Raw genomic sequence first — 20,141 nt, forward strand, 5'->3', positions numbered from 1 at the left:
CCTCCACACACAGTATGATGTCTCCACAGTACATTCCCCCACACACAGTATGATGTCCTCACAGTACATTCCTCCACACACAGTATGATGTCTCCACAGTACATTCCCCCACACACAGTATGATGTCTCCACAGTACATTCCTCCACACACAGTATGATGTCTCCACAGTACATTCCTCCACACACAGTATGATGTCTCCACAGTACATTCCTCCACACACAGTATGATGTCCCCACAGTACATTCCCTCCACACACAGTATGATGTCCTCACAGTACATTCCCCCACACACAGTATGATGTCCTCACAGTACATTCCTCCACACACAGTATGATGTCCTCACAGTACATTCCCCCCACACACAGTATGATGTCCCCACAGTACATTCCCCCCACACACAGTATGATGTCTCCACAGTACATTCCCTCCACACACAGTATGATGTCCCCACAGTACATTCCCTCCACACACAGTATGATGTCCTCACAGGACATTCCCCCCACACACAGTATGATGTCCTCACAGTACATTCCCCCCACACACAGTATGATGTCCCCACAGTACATTCCCCCCACACACAGTATGATGTCTCCACAGTACATTCCCTCCACACACAGTATGATGTCCCCACAGTACATTCCCTCCACACACAGTATGATGTCCCCACAGTACATTCCCTCCACACACAGTATGATGTCCTCACAGGACATTCCCCCCACACACAGTATGATGTCCTCACAGTACATTCCCCCACACACAGTATGATGTCCTCACAGTACATTCCTCCACACACAGTATGATGTCCTCACAGTACATTCCTCCACACACAGTATGATGTCCTCACAGTACATTCCCCCCACACACAGTATGATGTCCTCACAGTACATTCCTCCACACACAGTATGATGTCCTCACAGTACATTCCTCCACACACAGTATGATGTCTCCACAGTACATTCCCCCACACACAGTATGATGTCCTCACAGTACATTCCTCCACACACAGTATGATGTCACCACAGTACATTCCTCCACACACAGTATGATGTCTCCACAGTACATTCCCCCACACACAGTATGATGTCCCCACAGTACATTCCCTCCTCACACAGTATGATGTCTCCACAGTACATTCCTCCACACACAGTATGATGTCCTCACAGTACATTCCTCCACACACAGTATGATGTCCCCACAGTACATTCCCCCACACACAGTATGATGTCTCCACAGTACATTCCCTCCTCACACAGTATGATGTCCTCACAGTACATTCCCCCACACACAGTATGATGTCCTCACAGTACATTCCTCCACACACAGTATGATGTCCTCACAGTACATTCCCCACACACAGTATGATGTCTCCACAGTACATTCCTCCACACACAGTATGATGTCTCCACAGTACATTCCCCCACACACAGTATGATGTCCCCACAGTACATTCCCTCCTCACACAGTATGATGTCTCCACAGTACATTCCTCCACACACAGTATGATGTCTCCACAGTACATTCCTCCACACACAGTATGATGTCCTCACAGTACATTCCTCCACACACAGTATGATGTCTCCACAGTACATTCCTCCACACACAGTATGATGTCCTCACAGTACATTCCCCCACACACAGTATGATGTCTCCACAGTACATTCCCTCCACACACAGTATGATGTCCCCACAGTACATTCCCTCCACACACAGTATGATGTCCCCACAGTACATTCCCCCCACACACAGTATGATGTCCCCACAGTACATTCCTCCACACAGTATGATGTCCCCACAGTACATTCCCTCCACACACAGTATGATGTCCTCACAGTACATTCCTCCACACACAGTATGATGTCCTCACAGTACATTCCCCCCACACACAGTATGATGTCCCCACAGTACATTCCCCCCACACACAGTATGATGTCTCCACAGTACATTCCCTCCACACACAGTATGATGTCCCCACAGTACATTCCCTCCACACACAGTATGATGTCCTCACAGTACATTCCCCCCACACACAGTATGATGTCCTCACAGTACATTCCTCCACACACAGTATGATGTCCTCACAGTACATTCCCCCCACACACAGTATGATGTCCTCACAGTACATTCCTCCACACACAGTATGATGTCCTCACAGTACATTCCTCCACACACAGTATGATGTCCTCACAGTACATTCCCCCCACACACAGTATGATGTCCTCACAGTACATTCCCCCCACACACAGTATGATGTCCTCACAGTACATTCCTCCACACACAGTATGATGTCTCCACAGTACATTCCCCCACACACAGTATGATGTCTCCACAGTACATTCCCCCACACACAGTATGATGTCTCCACAGTACATTCCTCCACACACAGTATGATGTCCTCACAGTACATTCCTCCACACACAGTATGATGTCTCCACAGTACATTCCTCCACACACAGTATGATGTCCTCACAGTACATTCCCCCACACACAGTATGATGTCCTCACAGTACATTCCTCCACACACAGTATGATGTCTCCACAGTACATTCCCCCACACACAGTATGATGTCCTCACAGTACATTCCTCCACACACAGTATGATGTCCCCACAGTACATTCCCTCCACACACAGTATGATGTCCCCACAGTACATTCCCTCCACACACAGTATGATGTCCCCACAGTACATTCCTCCACACACAGTATGATGTCTCCACAGTACATTCCCTCCACACACAGTATGATGTCCTCACAGTACATTCCTCCACACACAGTATGATGTCCTCACAGTACATTCCCCCACACACAGTATGATGTCCTCACAGTACATTCCCCCCACACACAGTATGATGTCCTCACAGAACATTGCCCCCACACACAGTATGATGTCCTCACAGGACATTCCCCACACACACAGTATGATGTCTCCACAGTACATTCCTCCACACACAGTATGATGTCCCCACAGTACATTCCTCCACACACAGTATGATGTCTCCACAGTACATTCCCACACACAGTATGATGTCCCCACAGTACATTCCTCCACACACAGTATGATGTCCCCACAGTACATTCCCTCCACACACAGTATGATGTCCCCACAGTACATTCCCTCCACACACAGTATGATGTCCCCACAGTACATTCCTCCACACACAGTATGATGTCTCCACAGTACATTCCCTCCACACACAGTATGATGTCCTCACAGTACATTCCTCCACACACAGTATGATGTCCTCACAGTACATTCCCCCACACACAGTATGATGTCCTCACAGTACATTCCCCCCACACACAGTATGATGTCCTCACAGTACATTCCCCCCACACACAGTATGATGTCCTCACAGTACATTCCTCCACACACAGTATGATGTCTCCACAGTACATTCCTCCACACACAGTATGATGTCTCCACAGTACATTCCCTCCACACACAGTATGATGTCCCCACAGTACATTCCCTCCACACACAGTATGATGTCCTCACAGTACATTCCCTCCACACACAGTATGATGTCCTCACAGTACATTCCCCCCACACACAGTATGATGTCCTCACAGTACATTCCCCCACACACAGTATGATGTCTCCACAGTACATTCCTCCACACACAGTATGATGTCCCCACAGTACATTCCTCCACACACAGTATGATGTCTCCACAGTACATTCCCACACACAGTATGATGTCCCCACAGTACATTCCCCCACACACAGTATGATGTCTCCACAGTACATTCCTCCACACACAGTATGATGTCTCCACAGTACATTCCTCCACACACAGTATGATGTCTCCACAGTACATTCCCCCACACACAGTATGATGTCTCCACAGTACATTCCTCCACACACAGTATGATGTCTCCACAGTACATTCCCCCACACACAGTATGATGTCCTCACAGTACATTCCCTCCACACACAGTATGATGTCCTCACAGTACATTCCCCCACACACAGTATGATGTCCTCACAGTACATTCCCCCTCACACAGTATGATGTCCTCACAGTACATTCCTCCACACACAGTATGATGTCCCCACAGTACATTCCCCCACACACAGTATGATGTCCCCACAGTACATTCCTCCACACACAGTATGATGTCCTCACAGTACATTCCCCCACACACAGTATGATGTCTCCACAGTACATTCCCCCCACACACAGTATGATGTCTCCACAGTACATTCCCCCCACACACAGTATGATGTCCTCACAGTACATTCCTCCACACACAGTATGATGTCCCCACAGTACATTCCCCCACACACAGTATAATGTCCTCACAGTACATTCCCCCACACACAGTATAATGTCCTCACAGTACATTCCCTCCACACACAGTATGATGTCCTCACAGTACATTCCCCCCACACAGTATGATGTCTCCACAGTACATTCCTCCACACACAGTATAATGTCCTCACAGTACATTCCCTCCACACACAGTATGATGTCCTCACAGTACATTCCCCCCACACAGTATGATGTCTCCACAGTACATTCCTCCACACACAGTATAATGTCCTCACAGTACATTCCCCCACACACAGTATGATGTCCTCACAGTACATTCCCTCCACACACAGTATGATGTCCTCACAGTACATTCCCCCCACACACAGTATGATGTCTCCACAGTACATTCCCTCCACACACAGTATGATGTCCTCACAGTACATTCCCCCACACACAGTATGATGTCCTCACAGTACATTCCCTCCACACACAGTATGATGTCCTCACAGTACATTCCCCCCACACACAGTATGATGTCCCCACAGTACATCCCCCCACACACATAGTATGATGTCCTCACAGTACATTCCTCCACACACAGTATGATGTCCTCACAGTACATTCCCCCCACACACAGTATGATGTCCTCACAGTACATTCCCCCCACACACAGTATGATGTCTCCACAGTACATTCCCTCCACACACAGTATGATGTCCCCACAGTACATTCCCTCCACACACAGTATGATGTCCCCACAGTACATCCCCCCACACACATAGTATGATGTCCCCACAGTACATTCCCCCCACACACAGTATGATGTCCTCACAGTACATTCCCTCCACACACAGTATGATGTCCTCACAGTACATTCCCCCACACACAGTATGATGTCTCCACAGTACATTCCCCCCACACACAGTATGATGTCCTCACAGTACATTCCCCCACACACAGTATGATGTCCTCACAGTACATTCCCCCCACACACAGTATGATGTCCCCACAGTACATTCCCTCCACACACAGTATGATGTCCTCACAGTACATTCCTCCACACACAGTATGATGTCCTCACAGTACATTCCCCCACACACAGTATGATGTCCTCACAGTACATTCCTCCACACACAGTATGATGTCCTCACAGTACATTCCCTCCACACACAGTATGATGTCCCCACAGTACATTCCCTCCACACACAGTATGATGTCCCCACAGTACATTCCCCACACACAGTATGATGTCCTCACAGTACATTCCTCCACACACAGTATGATGTCCTCACAGTACATTCCCTCCACACACAGTATGATGTCTCCACAGTACATTCCCTCCACACACAGTATGATGTCCTCACAGTACATTCCTCCACACACAGTATGATGTCCTCACAGTACATTCCCTCCACACACAGTATGATGTCCTCACAGTACATTCCCTCCACACACAGTATGATGTCTCCACAGTACATTCCTCCACACACAGTATGATGTCTCCACGGGTGACTGACGTTGCAATTAAGAAAGGCTCAGCACTGCAAGCGCAGTTCTAGTGATGTCCTCCCACCTGCTGGGCCGAGTCTCAGCCGCACAGGCTGAATGGTGGAGCGTGGGCTAATGGCTCCTTCCTCCTCTTCTCTATTCTGGGGCATCTGCATCCTGAGAATGGAAAGAATGACAAATGTGGCGCTAGTTGGGGTTTATCACTGCTGTTCAACACTGGGCTCCCCCATATTAGGGGCGGTATGCCACGATTCCCGGCTCTTTAACTTCCCCGGTTTGTCTGGATCCCTGGGACGTCCATGTTTTGGATGTAATCACTGACATGTTCTAGGTATCCGGCATGTCCAGCCTAAATGTCACCACATTTTCGGTGCCCCTAAATCCCGGTTAACTCCTCCCCATTGTGTATAATCTTAGTACAGTTCTGGTCACGTTCTAAATATCATGAGATGATGACGATGTGGCTGCTTTCCACCTTCATTACCCAGTTCATGTAATGGAGTTTCTAAGCAGGTCCTAGATGCCTCCACGTCCCGTGCTCATTGCTGCTCATTGACTGTTCTCACACTTGTGATGGTCTTGGTACAGCTACACCCCATGTTATTTCGGAAGCTGTAGATACTGTTCTCCATTGGTCCACGATATCCCTATGGACCATTGACTGACTGCAGACACCTGGCATCCATACCAGTGTGACCAGGGACAATTCATGTTGGCATTGGGCACCAGAGCTGTGGAGTCGGTAAGGGCGAACCTCCCGACTCCTTAATTTCCCTGACTTCCAGACTCCACAGCCCCGGTCACTACTGAGCGTGTACGTAAAGTGCAGCCCCGGTCACTACTGAGCGTGTACGTAAAGTGCATCCCCGGTCACTACTGAGCGTGTACGTAAAGTGCATCCCCGGTCACTACTGAGCGTGTACGTAAAGTGCATCCCCGGTCACTACTGAGCGTGTACGTAAAGTGCATCCCCGGTCACTACTGAGCGTGTACGTAAAGTGAATCCCCGGTCACTACTGAGCGTGTACGTAAAGTGAATCCCCGGTCACTACTGAGCGTGTACGTAAAGTGCATCCCCGGTCACTACTGAGCGTGTACGTAAAGTGCATCCCCGGTCACTACTGAGCGTGTACGTAAAGTGCAGCCCAGATTCATCTCAACTAAAAACCGAGATCTGTCCATTTTATACCAACTCCACCAAAATGGACACTGACTTCACAGCCCTGGTGGGTACCATAGCTCCATGTGAGGGGTCCGATCCTCGTGGGCTGTGATGCCGTTGGCCATGTCTTGGCATTTCTCACGTCTTCTCTTATTACTATTTCACCCCATCCATCTCTGCGCTCTAACAATCCCATCTTTGTCTTCTAGGAAGCCTCCACTCTCCCCACAGAAGAACCATGAGCATTGATGCTTCGAAAGACAAGCCCTCGGAAAACCGGGACCCCGAGGTGAGCTGGAGTGGTGGGATCCACAAACTCCCAGGTCCCATTGCTTCATTGCCTCAGAAATTTGCCACATTGCCCAGACAGTGGGCACCTGGAGATGAGCGCACTGAGCGGTGGGAGAGGTCTGCTGCCCCCGAGAACTTCTCCAGAGCTGCCAATGTCAAGAAGAATGGTAAGAAGAAGGAGAAAGTCAGCCTATTCGAGAGAGTGACCGGCAAGAAGGATGGGAAGAGGCCTGAGCGGCCCAGCCCAGACATCTCCGACTGGACGCCAGAGGGTGGCACCAACTATGAGACCACAAATCCCTTCTGGGTGGGGAGCCGAGCTCAGGAGCAACGGTAATCAGAGCACACGTGTCTAATGAAGAGCGGCTGATACACAGGAGCGCATGCACAGCTGTGCAATATACAGTAGTGTTCAAAATAATAGCAGTGTGTTCACAAACATGAAGAGAAATGTAGATAATTTTTACTACTTTACAGAAAGTCACAAAAAATGACCATTGTTCTGTTCTAATAAACAGCAGTGTCGGCATTTGTCTCTTTTTTTTTTTTGAGGAATCAGCATTCCTGGGAATCACTAACCTAATATTTAGTTGTTATCCATAGTTTTTTTAGAACTGCTTCACATCTATGTTGCATAGAGTCAACCATCTTCTGGCCCCTGTCAGCTGTTATTCCAGCCCAGGAGGCTTTCACTACATCCCACAATTTTTGGCATTTGTTGGTTTTGTCTCAGAAACGGCATTTTTGATGTCACCCCACAAGTGATCTATCGGATTAAGGTCCGGGGATTGGGCTGGTCGCTCCATAACCTCTATTTTGTTGGATTGGAGCCAAGATTGTGCTCGTTCACTGGTGTGTTTAGGGTCATTGTCTTGGTGAAACACCCATTTCAAGGGCATGTCCTCTTCAGTGTAAGGCAACATGACCTCATCAAATATATTAATATCTGCAAACTGGTCCATGATTCCTGGTATGCGGTAAATAGGTCCGGCTCCATAGTATGAGAAACATGCCCATATCATGATGCTTCCACCATGCTTCACTGTCTGCAGGGTGTACTGTGGCTGAATGCAGAGTTTGGGGATTGTTTGACGAACTGTCTGCGGCCCTGGGACCCAGAAAGAACTATTTTACTTTTAAGAGTCCACAAAATGTTTCTCCGTTTCTCTTTAGGCCGGTTGATTTGTTCTTTGGCAAATTGTATCTTCTTCAGTACAGGTCTTTTTTTTAACAGTGGAGCTTTGCGGGGACTTCTTGGTAAGAGATTATCTTCACACCGGCGTCTTCTCACTGTCACAGTCCTCACAGGTGACTGGAGACTGTCTGTGATCATCCTGGAGCTGATCACTGGCTGAGCCTTTGCCATTCTGGCTATTCTTCCATCCATTCGAATGGTAGTCTTCCATTTTCTTCCACGTGGTTTTGGTTTCCATTATAAAGCATTGGAGGTCATTTTAGCAGGACAGCCGTTCATTGTCTGCACTTCTTTATAAGTTTTACCCTCTCCAATCAAAGTCCGCTGTTCTTCTGAACAATGTCTTGAACGACCCATATTTCTCAGGCTTTCAAGGAGAAATGCATGTACAACATGTGCTGCTTCACCCTTAAATAAGGGCCATCTGATTCACACCTGTTTCCTCACAGAATGATTGACCTCACTGATTGAACTCCACACTGCTATTATATTGAACACTCCCGGTACAATTAATTATTCACATACACAGAGTCAGAAACATAGAGACCATGAATGTGGAGTCTGTTGGTTTTCTTAGAATCTACTGCACCAACTGGGAAATTGTCTGACGTGGAGATAGAATTTATACCAAAAATAGAGATTAATCTGGTTAGCCATACTGGACTGATAATATTTTGAACACTGCTGTATATCCAAGACACAGACCTGTCAAGTTCTGAGACCATATGGCCCCTCCATGTGTGTATGATCTTACATGGAGCTCCGCAGAGAGCCCCACGGGGTGCCCCGCAGAAAGCTCCGCAGAGAGCCCCACGGGGTGCCCCGCAGAAAGCTCCGCAGAGAGCCCCACGGGGTGCCCCGCAGAAAGCCCCACGGGGTGCCCCGCATAGAGCTCCACAGAGAGCCCCACGGGGTGCCCCGCATAGAGCTCCACAGAGAGCCCCATGGGGTGCCCCGCTTAGAGCCCTACAGACAGCTCCTCAGAGAGACCCTCAGAGAGACCCAGGAGGTGCCCCACAGACAGCTCCACAGAGAGCCCTTCAGAGAGACCCATGGGGTGCCCCGCAGAGAACTTCACAGAGAGCCCCACGGGGTGCCCCGCAGAGAGCTCCATGGGGTGCCCCGCAGAAAGCTCCACAGAGAGCCCCACGGGGTGCCCCGCATAGAGCTCCACAGAGAGCCCCATGGGGTGCCCCACTTAGAGCCCTACAGAGAGCTCCTCAGAGAGACCCAGGAGGTGCCCCACAGACAGCTCCACAGAGAGCCCTTCAGAGAGACCCACGGGGTGCCCCGCAGAGAACTTCACAGAGAGCCCCACGGGGTGCCCCGCAGAGAGCTCCATGGGGTGCCCCGCAGAAAGCTCTGCAGAGCGCTCCACAGAGATGCCCTATGGGGTGCCCCGCAGAGAGACCCACGGGGTGCCCCGCAGAGAGCTCCACAGAGAGACCCACGGGGTGCCCCGCAGAGAGCTCCACAGAGAGACCCACGGGGTGCCCCGCAGAGAGCTCCACAGAGAGCCCCATGGGGTGCCCCGCTTAGAGCCCTACAGACAGCTCCTCAGAGAGACCCAGGAGGTGCCCCACAGACAGCTCCACAGAGAGCCCTTCAGAGAGACCCACGGGGTGCCCCGCAGAGAGCTCCATGGGGTGCCCCGCAGAAAGCTCTGCAGAGAGCTCCACAGAGATGCCCTATGGGGTGCCCCGCAGAGAGACCCACGGGGTGCCCCGCAGAGACCTCCACAGAGAGACCCACGGGGTGCCCTGCAGAGAGCTCCACAGAGAGACCCACGGGGTGCCCCGCAGAGAGCTCCACAGAGAGACCCACGGAGTGCCCCGCAGAGAGCTCCACAGAGAGCCCCATGGGATGCCCTGCGGAGAGCTCCACAGAGAGCCCCTCACAGAGACCCACAGACAGCTCCACAGAGAGCCCTTCAGAGAGACCCAGGGGGTGCCCCGCAGAAAGCTCCACCAGAGAGCTCCACAGAGAGCCCCATGGGATGCCCTGCGGAGAGCCCCACAGAGAGTCCCTCAGAGACTCACTGGGTGCCCCACAGACAGCTCCACAGAGAGCCCTTCAGAGAGACCCAGGGGGTGCCCTGCAGAGAGCCCTTCAGAGAGACCCACGGGGTGCCCCGCAGAGAGCCCCACAGAGAGCCCCACAGAGCGCCCCACGGGGTGCCCCACAGAGAGCCCCACAGAGAGCCCCACGGGGTGCCCCGCAGAGAGCTCCACAGAGAGCCCCACGGGGTGCCCCGCAGAGAGCTCCACAGAGAGCCCCACGGGGTGCCCCGCAGAGTGCCCTATCACATGGCACAGGTGGAAACACTGCTCCCCATGGGGACGCCATACTGACTTTCCCTTAGGTCCAGGTGTATAGGGACAGATTGTGCCGCCGTCGTGGCTGTGTAGTGTCGACACATGGTGGTCTCGTCTGCTGTTGGCGGCTGTCAGACGCGGGGGGCTCCTATACCCTACAAGCAGAGCCCTGGTGCCTGAGGTGTGAGCCGGCGGCTGGGTGGGATTATGACTGTGGCTTATTCAGGGGGCGACGTGTCCATGGCAGGACTGCGTGTCCTCCGGAGCAGCGCTCCGTTATCAGGAGAAGAAGTTTCTCTAATCAGCAGATGTGAAAATTTCTCAATTTGCAGCGGCGACAGGTGAGAATGTGGAACATGTCGTCAGAACCGCCGAGACCCGGGGACGTTATTAGCGAGGTCACCAGGGCGGGGAAGGGGTAATTAGCCGGACCCTGGAGAGGGAGACATTACAGAGATGTGCGGTGATGGACGTGGGGGGCTGCTGATAATGCTGAGAGGCCGACCAGCGCCCAGGGGGTCATCGCCCATCTGTGTCCCCCACCCCCTGTACATGGAAGTCCACATATCACCCGGCTCTCAGATGCTGAAACAGACGGTGCGGCTATAACTGATGCCCCCACATCTGTGCAGACTCGCCCCTCCCCCGCTCTGTGCACGGGCCTGCCCCTCCCCCGCTCTGTGCACGGGTCGCCCCTCCCCCGCTCTGTGCACCGGCCTGCCCCTCCCCCGCTCTGTGCACGGGTCGCCCCTCCCCCGCTCTGTGCACGGGCCTGCCCCTCCCCAGCTCTGTGCACGGACCTGCCCCTCCCCAGCTCTGTGCACGGGCCTGCCCCTCCCCAGCTCTGTGCACGGACCTGCCCCTCCCCAGCTCTGTGCACGGGCCTGCCCCTCCCCCGCTCTGCACGGGCCTGCCCCTCCCCAGCTCTGTGCACGGGCCTGCCCCTCCCCAGCTCTGTGCACGGGCCTGCCCCTCCCCAGCTCTGTGCACGGGCCTGCCCCTCCCCAGCTCTGTGCACGGGCCTGCCCCTCCCCAGCTCTGTGCACGGGCCTGCCCCTCCCCAGCTCTGTGCACGGGCCTGCCCCTCCCCAGCTCTGTGCACGGGCCTGCCCCTCCCCAGCTCTGTGCACGGGCCTGCCCCTCCCCCGCTCTGTGCACGGGCCTGCCCCTCCCCCGCTCTGTGCACGGGTCGCCCCTCCCCCGCTCTGTGCACCGGCCTGCCCCTCCCCCGCTCTGTGCACGGGCCTGCCCCTCCCCCGCTCTGTGCACGGGCCTGCCCCTCCCCAGCTCTGTGCACGGGCCTGCCCCTCCCCAGCTCTGTGCACGGGCCTGCCCCTCCCCAGCTCTGTGCACGGGCCTGCCCCTCCCCAGCTCTGTGCACGGGCCTGCCCCTCCCCAGCTCTGTGCACGGGCCTGCCCCTCCCCAGCTCTGTGCACGGGCCTGCCCCTCCCCAGCTCTGTGCACGGGCCTGCCCCTCCCCAGCTCTGTGCACGGGCCTGCCCCTCCCCAGCTCTGTGCACGGGCCTGCCCCTCCCCCGCTCTGTGCACGGGCCTGCCCCTCCCCCGCCCTGTGCACGGGCCTACCCCTCCCCCGCCCTGTGCACGGGCCTGCCCCTCCCCCGCCCTGTGCACGGGCCTGCCCCTCCCCCGCCCTGTGCACGGGCCTGCCCCTCCCCCGCTCTGCACAGACCCGCCCCCTCTCCCCCGCTCTGCGCATGGACCCGCCCCTCCCCCACTCTGTGCATGGACCTGCCCCTCCCCCGCTCTGCACAGACCCGCCCCCTCTCCCACAGCTCTGTGCACAGGCTGCTCCTCCCCGCGCTCTGTGACCCCCCTCCCGCTCTGTCACCCCCCTCCCGCTCTGTCACCCCCCTCCCGCTCTGTCACCCCCCTCTCGCTCTGTGACCCCCCTCTCGCTCTGTGACCCCCCTCTCGCTCTGTGACCCCCCTCTCGCTCTGTGACCCCCCTCTCGCTCTGTCACCCCCCCTCTCGCTCTGTCACCCCCCCTCTCGCTCTGTCACCCCTCCTCTCGCTCTGTCACCCCTCCTCTCGCTCTGTCACCCCCCTCTCGCTCTGTCACCCCCCCTCTCGCTCTGTCACCCCCCCTCTCGCTCTGTCACCCCTCCTCTCGCTCTGTCACCCCCCTCTCGCTCTGTGACCCCCCTCTCGCTCTGTGACCCCCCTCTCGCTCTGTGACCCCCCTCTCGCTCTGTGACCCCCCTCTCGCTCTGTGACCCCCCTCTCGCTCTGTCACCCCCCCTCTCGCTCTGTCACCCCTCCTCTCGCTCTGTCACCCCCCTCTCGCTCTGTCACCCCCCTCTCGCTCTGTCACCCCCCTCTCGCTCTGTCACCCCCCTCTCGCTCTGTCACCCCTCCTCTCGCTCTGTCACCCCTTCCTCTGCTCGTCCTGACATTTAATGTCACTTTATATTTCAGGATTTCGTCATCTGATGCAACAGCACAAATAGAACGGGCGAGCGGAGGAGTCGAGATGTTCCCCCCACTGTGCGGCCCACCGGTGAGAGCCCCCCGCCGGGGATATGGTCCTGTATACGGATGAGAGCACGGAGCAGCTGATATACGGGGTGTCTGATACTCCGGCTCCTGATGTTGGCGCAGAGGGTGGAGGTTTGATGGGCAGCGCGGTGTTTCTGGCCGGTATCAGTGGGAGCCATCACCTATAATTGGGTCTGACACCTGCAGCTGTTAATGATGTGCGGGAGAGAGGGCGCAGTGGGCGAGAGGGCACAGTGGGCGAGAGGGCAGTGCTGTGCCGCTATCTGCTTCCATCCTCCACAGTCAGGAATGTCCCTTCGTTAGAGCTGTAATTACACATCCCCCGACTGTACAACAAACCCCCGCATCAACGTACCCTGACATCGTCTGCACCGCAGCTATAACTCCGCTCCCAGATATCCCACTACAGCTATCCTCTGCTGCAGTCCCTCCGCCACTGCACTATACTGCTGCCACCGTGCTCCGCCACCCTACATTGCCGCTGCCGTGCTCCCACACTGTGCTCCGCTGCCACTGTGCACTGTCATTCTGCTCCACCATCCTCCTGCGCTGTTCTGTCCTGCTGCGCTGCTCTCCGCCCTCCTCCTGCTCTGTTCTCCGCCCTCCTCCTGCGCTGTTCTCCGCCCTCCTCCTGCGCTGTTCTCCGCCCTCCTCCTGCGCTGTTCTCCGCCCTCCTCCTGCGCTGTTCTCCGCCCTCCTCCTGCGCTGTTCTCCGCCCTCCCCCTGCGCTGTTCTCCGCCCTCCCCCTGCGCTGTTCTCCGCCCTCCCCCTGCGCTGTTCTCCGCCCTCCCCCTGCGCTGTTCTCCGCCCTCCCCCTGCGCTGTTCTCCGCCCTCCCCCTGCGCTGTTCTCCGCCCTCCCCCTGCGCTGTTCTCCGCCCTCCCCCTGCGCTGTTCTCCGCCCTCCCCCTGCGCTGTTCTCCGCCCTCCTCCTGCGCTGTTCTCCGCCCTCCTCCTGCGCTGTTCTCCGCCCTCCTCCTGCGCTGTTCTCCGCCCTCCTCCTGCGCTGTTCTCCGCCCTCCTCCTGCGCTGTTCTCCGCCCTCCTCCTGCGCTGTTCTCCGCCCTCCCCCTGCGCTGTTCTCCGCCCTCCCCCTGCGCTGTTCTCCGCCCTCCCCCTGCGCTGTTCTCCGCCCTCCCCCTGCGCTGTTCTCCGCCCTCCCCCTGCGCTGTTCTCCGCCCTCCCCCTGCGCTGTTCTCCGCCCTCCCCCTGCGCTGTTCTCCGCCCTCCCCCTGCGCTGTTCTCCGCCCTCCCCCTGCGCTGTTCTCCGCCCTCCCCCTGCGCTGTTCTCCGCCCTCCCCCTGCGCTGTTCTCCGCCCTCCCCCTGCGCTGTTCTCCGCCCTCCCCCTGCGCTGTTCTCCGCCCTCCCCCTGCGCTGTTCTCCGCCCTCCCCCTGCGCTGTTCTCCGCCCTCCCCCTGCGCTGTTCTCCGCCCTTCTCCTCCCGCGCTGTTCTCCGCCCTCCTTCTCCTGCGCTGTTCTCCGCCCTCCCCCTGCGCTGTTCTCCGCCCTCCCCCTGCGCTGTTCTCCGCCCTCCCCCTGCGCTGTTCTCCGCCCTCCCCCTGCGCTGTTCTCCGCCCTCCCCCTGCGCTGTTCTCCGCCCTCCCCCTGCGCTGTTCTCCGCCCTCCCCCTGCGCTGTTCTCCGCCCTCCCCCTGCGCTGTTCTCCGCCCTTCCCCTGCGCTGTTCTCCGCCCTTCCCCTGCGCTGTTCTCCGCCCTCCCCCTGCGCTGTTCTCCGCCCTCCCCCTGCGCTGTTCTCCGCCCTCCCCCTGCGCTGTTCTCCGCCCTCCCCCTGCGCTGTTCTCCGCCCTCCCCCTGCGCTGTTCTCCGCCCTCCCCCTGCGCTGTTCTCCGCCCTCCCCCTGCGCTGTTCTCCGCCCTCCCCCTGCGCTGTTCTCCGCCCTCCCCCTGCGCTGTTCTCCGCCCTCCCCCTGCGCTGTTCTCCGCCCTCCCCCTGCGCTGTTCTCCGCCCTCCCCCTGCGCTGTTCTCCGCCCTCCCCCTGCGCTGTTCTCCGCCCTCCCCCTGCGCTGTTCTCCGCCCTCCCCCTGCGCTGTTCTCCGCCCTCCTCTTCCTCTTGTGCTGTTCTCTGTCCTCCTCCCCCTGCGCTGTTCTCCGCCCATCCTCCTGCGCTGTTCTCCGCCCTCCCCCTGCGCTGTTCTCCGCCCTACCCCTGCGCTGTTCTCCGCCCTCCTCTTCCTCTTGTGCTGTTCTCCGTCCTCCTCCTCCTGCGCTGTTCTCCGCCCTTCTCCTCCCGCGCTGTTCTCTGCCCTCCTTCTCCTGCGCTGTTCTCCGCCCTCCTCCTCCTGCGCCGTTCTCCGCCCTCCTCCTTCTCCTGCACCGTTCTCCTCCCTCCTCCTTCTCTTGCGCTGTTCTCCGCCGTCCTCCTGCGCTGTTCTCTGCCCTCCTGCTGCGCTGTTCTCCGCCCTCCTGCTGTGCTGTTCTCCGCCCTCCTGCGCTGCTCTCCTCCTCCCGCACTGTTCTCTGCTCTCCTCCTCCCGCGCTGTTCTCTGCTCTCCTCCTCCCGCGCTGTTCTCTGCTCTCCTCCTCCCGCGCTGTTCTCTGCTCTCCTCCTCCCGCGCTGTTCTCTGCTCTCCTCCTCCCGCGCTGTTCTCTGCTCTCCTCCTCCCGCGCTGTTCTCTGCTCTCCTCCTCCCGCGCTGTTCTCTGCTCTCCTCCTCCCGCGCTGTTCTCTGCTCTCCTCCTCCCGCGCTGTTCTCTGCTCTCCTCCTCCCGCGCTGTTCTCTGCTCTCCTCCTCCTGCGCTGTTCTCCCTCCTCCTCCCGCGCTCTTCTCTGCTCTCCTCCTCCCGCGCTCTTCTCTGCTCTCCTCCTCCCGCGCTCTTCTCTGCTCTCCTCCTCCCGCGCTGTTCTCTGCTCTCCTCCTCCCGCGCTGTTCTCTGCTCTCCTCCTCCCGCGCTGTTCTCTGCTCTCCTCCTCCCGCGCTGTTCTCCCTCCTCCTCCTGCGCTGTTCTCCCTCCTCCTCCCGCGCTCTTCTCTGCTCTCCTCCTCCCGCGCTCTTCTCTGCTCTCCTCCTCCCGCGCTCTTCTCTGCTCTCCTCCTCCCGCGCTCTTCTCTGCTCTCCTCCTCCCGCGCTCTTCTCTGCTCTCCTCCTCCCGCGCTCTTCTCTGCTCTCCTCCTCCCGCGCTCTTCTCTGCTCTCCTCCTCCCGCGCTCTTCTCTGCTCTCCTCCTCCCGCGCTCTTCTCTGCTCTCCTCCTCCCGCGCTCTTCTCTGCTCTCCTCCTCCCGCGCTCTTCTCTGCTCTCCTCCTCCCGCGCTCTTCTCTGCTCTCCTCCTCCCGCGCTCTTCTCTGCTCTCCTCCTCCCGCGCTCTTCTCTGCTCTCCTCCTCCCGCGCTCTTCTCTGCTCTCCTCCTCCCGCGCTCTTCTCTGCTCTCCTCCTCCCGCGCTCTTCCTCCTCCCTCCTCCTCCCGCGCTCTTCCTCCTCCCTCCTCCTCCCGCGCTCTTCCTCCTCCCTCCTCCTCCCGCGCTCTTCCTCCTCCCTCCTCCTCCCGCGCTCTTCCTCCTCCCGCGTTGTTCCTCCTCCCTCCTCCTCCCGCGCTGTTCCTCCTCCCTCCTCCCGCGCTGTTCCTCCTCCCTCCTCCTCCCGCGCTGTTCTCCCTCCCTCCTCCTCCCGCGCTGTTCTCCCTTCTCCTGCGCTGTTCTCCCTCCTCCTCCTGCGCTGTTCTCTGCTCTCCTCCTCCCGCGCTCTTCTCTGCTCTCCTCCTCCCGCGCTCTTCTCTGCTCTCCTCCTCCCGCGCTCTTCTCTGCTCTCCTCCTCCCGCGCTCTTCTCTGCTCTCCTCCTCCCGCGCTCTTCTCTGCTCTCCTCCTCCCGCGCTCTTCTCTGCTCTCCTCCTCCCGCGCTCTTCTCTGCTCTCCTCCTCCCGCGCTCTTCTCTGCTCTCCTCCTCCCGCGCTCTTCTCTGCTCTCCTCCTCCCGCGCTCTTCTCTGCTCTCCTCCTCCCGCGCTCTTCTCTGCTCTCCTCCTCCCGCGCTCTTCTCTGCTCTCCTCCTCCCGCGCTCTTCTCTGCTCTCCTCCTCCCGCGCTCTTCCTCCTCCCTCCTCCTCCCGCGCTCTTCCTCCTCCCTCCTCCTCCCGCGCTCTTCCTCCTCCCTCCTCCTCCCGCGCTCTTCCTCCTCCCTCCTCCTCCCGCGCTCTTCCTCCTCCCTCCTCCTCCCGCGCTCTTCCTCCTCCCTCCTCCTCCCGCGCTCTTCCTCCTCCCTCCTCCTCCCGCGCTCTTCCTCCTCCCTCCTCCTCCCGCGCTCTTCCTCCTCCCTCCTCCTCCCGCGCTCTTCCTCCTCCCTCCTCCTCCCGCGCTCTTCCTCCTCCCTCCTCCTCCCGCGCTCTTCCTCCTCCCTCCTCCTCCCGCGCTCTTCCTCCTCCCTCCTCCTCCCGCGCTGTTCCTCCTCCCGCGCTGTTCTCCCTCCTCCTCCTGCGCTGTTCCTCCTCCCTCCTCCCGCGCTGTTCCTCCTCCCTCCTCCTCCCGCGCTGTTCCTCCTCCCTCCTCCTCCTGCGCTGTTCTCCCTCCTCCTCCTGCGCTGTTCTCCCTCCTCCTCCTGCGCTGTTCTCCCTCCTCCTCCTGCGCTCTTCTCTGCTCTCCTCCTCCCGCGCTCTTCTCTGCTCTCCTCCTCCCGCGCTCTTCTCTGCTCTCCTTCTCCCGCGCTCTTCTCTGCTCTCCTCCTCCCGCGCTCTTCTCTGCTCTCCTCCTCCCGCGCTCTTCTCTGCTCTCCTCCTCCCGCGCTGTTCCTTCTCTGCTCTCCTCCTCCCGCGCTGTTCCTTCTCTGCTCTCCTCCTCCCGCGCTGTTCCTTCTCTGCTCTCCTCCTCCCGCGCTGTTCCTTCTCTGCTCTCCTCCTCCCGCGCTGTTCCTTCTCTGCTCTCCTCCTCCCGCGCTGTTCCTTCTCTGCTCTCCTCCTCCCGCGCTGTTCCTTCTCTGCTCTCCTCCTCCCGCGCTGTTCCTTCTCTGCTCTCCTCCTCCCGCGCTGTTCCTTCTCTGCTCTCCTCCTCCCGCGCTGTTCCTTCTCTGCTCTCCTCCTCCCGCGCTGTTCCTTCTCTGCTCTCCTCCTCCCGCGCTGTTCCTTCTCTGCTCTCCTCCTCCCGCGCTGTTCCTTCTCTGCTCTCCTCCTCCCGCGCTGTTCCTTCTCTGCTCTCCTCCTCCCGCGCTGTTCCTTCTCTGCTCTCCTCCTCCCGCGCTGTTCCTCCTCCCTCCTCCTCCCGCGCTGTTCCTCCTCCCTCCTCCTCCTGCGCTGTTCTCCCTCCTCCTCCTGCGCTGTTCCTCCTCCCTCCTCCCGCGCTGTTCCTCCTCCCTCCTCCTCCCGCGCTGTTCCTCCTCCCTCCTCCTCCCGCGCTGTTCTCCCTCCTCCTCCCGCGCTCTTCTCTGCTCTCCTCCTCCCGCGCTGTTCTCTGCTCTCCTCCTCCCGCGCTGTTCTCTGCTCTCCTCCTCCCGCGCTGTTCTCTGCTCTCCTCCTCCCGCGCTGTTCTCTGCTCTCCTCCTCCCGCGCTGTTCTCTGCTCTCCTCCTCCCGCGCTGTTCTCTGCTCTCCTCCTCCCGCGCTGTTCTCCCTCCTCCTCCTGCGCTGTTCTCCCTCCTCCTCCCGTGCTCTTCTCTGCTCTCCTCCTCCCGCGCTCTTCTCTGCTCTCCTCCTCCCGCGCTCTTCTCTGCTCTCCTCCTCCCGCGCTCTTCTCTGCTCTCCTCCTCCCGCGCTCTTCTCTGCTCTCCTCCTCCCGCGCTCTTCTCTGCTCTCCTCCTCCCGCGCTCTTCTCTGCTCTCCTCCTCCCGCGCTCTTCTCTGCTCTCCTCCTCCCGCGCTCTTCTCTGCTCTCCTCCTCCCGCGCTCTTCTCTGCTCTCCTCCTCCCGCGCTCTTCTCTGCTCTCCTCCTCCCGCGCTGTTCCTCCTCCCTCCTCCTCCCGCGCTCTTCCTCCTCCCTCCTCCTCCCGCGCTGTTCTCCCTCCCTCCTCCTCCCGCGCTGTTCCTCCTCCCTCCTCCTCCCGCGCTCTTCCTCCTCCCTCCTCCTCCCGCGCTGTTCTCCCTCCCTCCTCCTCCTGCGCTCTTCTCTGCTCTCCTCCTCCCGCGCTGTTCTCCCTCCTCCTCCTGCGCTGTTCTCCCTCCTCCTCCTGCGCTGTTCTCCCTCCTCCTCCTGCGCTGTTCTCCCTCCTCCTCCTGCGCTGTTCTCCCTCCTCCTCCTGCGCTGTTCTCCCTCCTCCTCCTGCGCTGTTCTCCCTCCTCCTCCTGCGCTGTTCTCCCTCCTCCTCCCGCGCTGTTCTCCCTCCTCCTCCCGCGCTGTTCCTCCTCCCTCCTCCCGCGCTGTTCCTCCTCCCTCCTCCTCCCGCGCTCTTCCTCCTCCCTCCTCCTCCCGCGCTCTTCCTCCTCCCTCCTCCTCCCGCGCTGTTCTCCCTCCCTCCTCCTCCCGCGCTGTTCTCCCTCCTCCTCCTGCGCTGTTCTCCCTCCTCCTCCTGCGCTCTTCTCCCTCCTCCTCCTGCGCTCTTCTCCCTCCTCCTCCTGCGCTCTTCTCTGCTCTCCTCCTCCCGCGCTCTTCTCTGCTCTCCTCCTCCCGCGCTCTTCTCTGCTCTCCTCCTCCCGCGCTCTTCTCTGCTCTCCTCCTCCCGCGCTCTTCTCTGCTCTCCTCCTCCCGCGCTCTTCTCTGCTCTCCTCCTGCGCTCTTCCTCCTCCCTCCTCCTCCCGCGTTGTTCCTCCTCCCTCCTCCTCCCGCGCTGTTCCTCCTCCCTCCTCCTCCCGCGCTGTTCCTCCTCCCTCCTCCCCCCGCGCTGTTCCTCCTCCTGCGCTGTTCTCCCTCCTCCTCCTGCGCTGTTCTCCCTCCTCCTCCTGCGCTGTTCTCCCTCCTCCTCCTGCGCTGTTCTCCCTCCTCCTCCTGCGCTGTTCTCCCTCCTCCTCCTGCGCTGTTCTCCCTCCTCC

At 58.6% G+C, this 20,141-nt stretch overlaps 1 protein-coding gene across 1 annotated transcript in view; it reads left to right on the forward strand.

Annotated features, from left to right (window-relative positions):
• The window catches only part of RAB11FIP2 (RAB11 family interacting protein 2), a 51,811-nt gene that overhangs the window by 30,549 nt on the left and 1,121 nt on the right, over positions 1–20,141 (forward strand). Inside the window, exons 3-4 of the mRNA XM_073684603.1 lie at positions 7,134–7,548; positions 13,164–13,245. Coding sequence (XP_073540704.1) covers positions 7,134–7,548; positions 13,164–13,245 — 497 coding nt within the window. The remainder of the gene's footprint in view (positions 1–7,133; positions 7,549–13,163; positions 13,246–20,141) is intronic.

Source organism: Phyllobates terribilis, unplaced genomic scaffold (genome assembly GCF_046119375.1).
Source record: "Phyllobates terribilis strain yellow unplaced genomic scaffold, ASM4611937v1 Scaffold_5__5_contigs__length_657084704, whole genome shotgun sequence".
Classification (NCBI taxonomy): Eukaryota; Metazoa; Chordata; class Amphibia; order Anura; family Dendrobatidae; genus Phyllobates; species Phyllobates terribilis.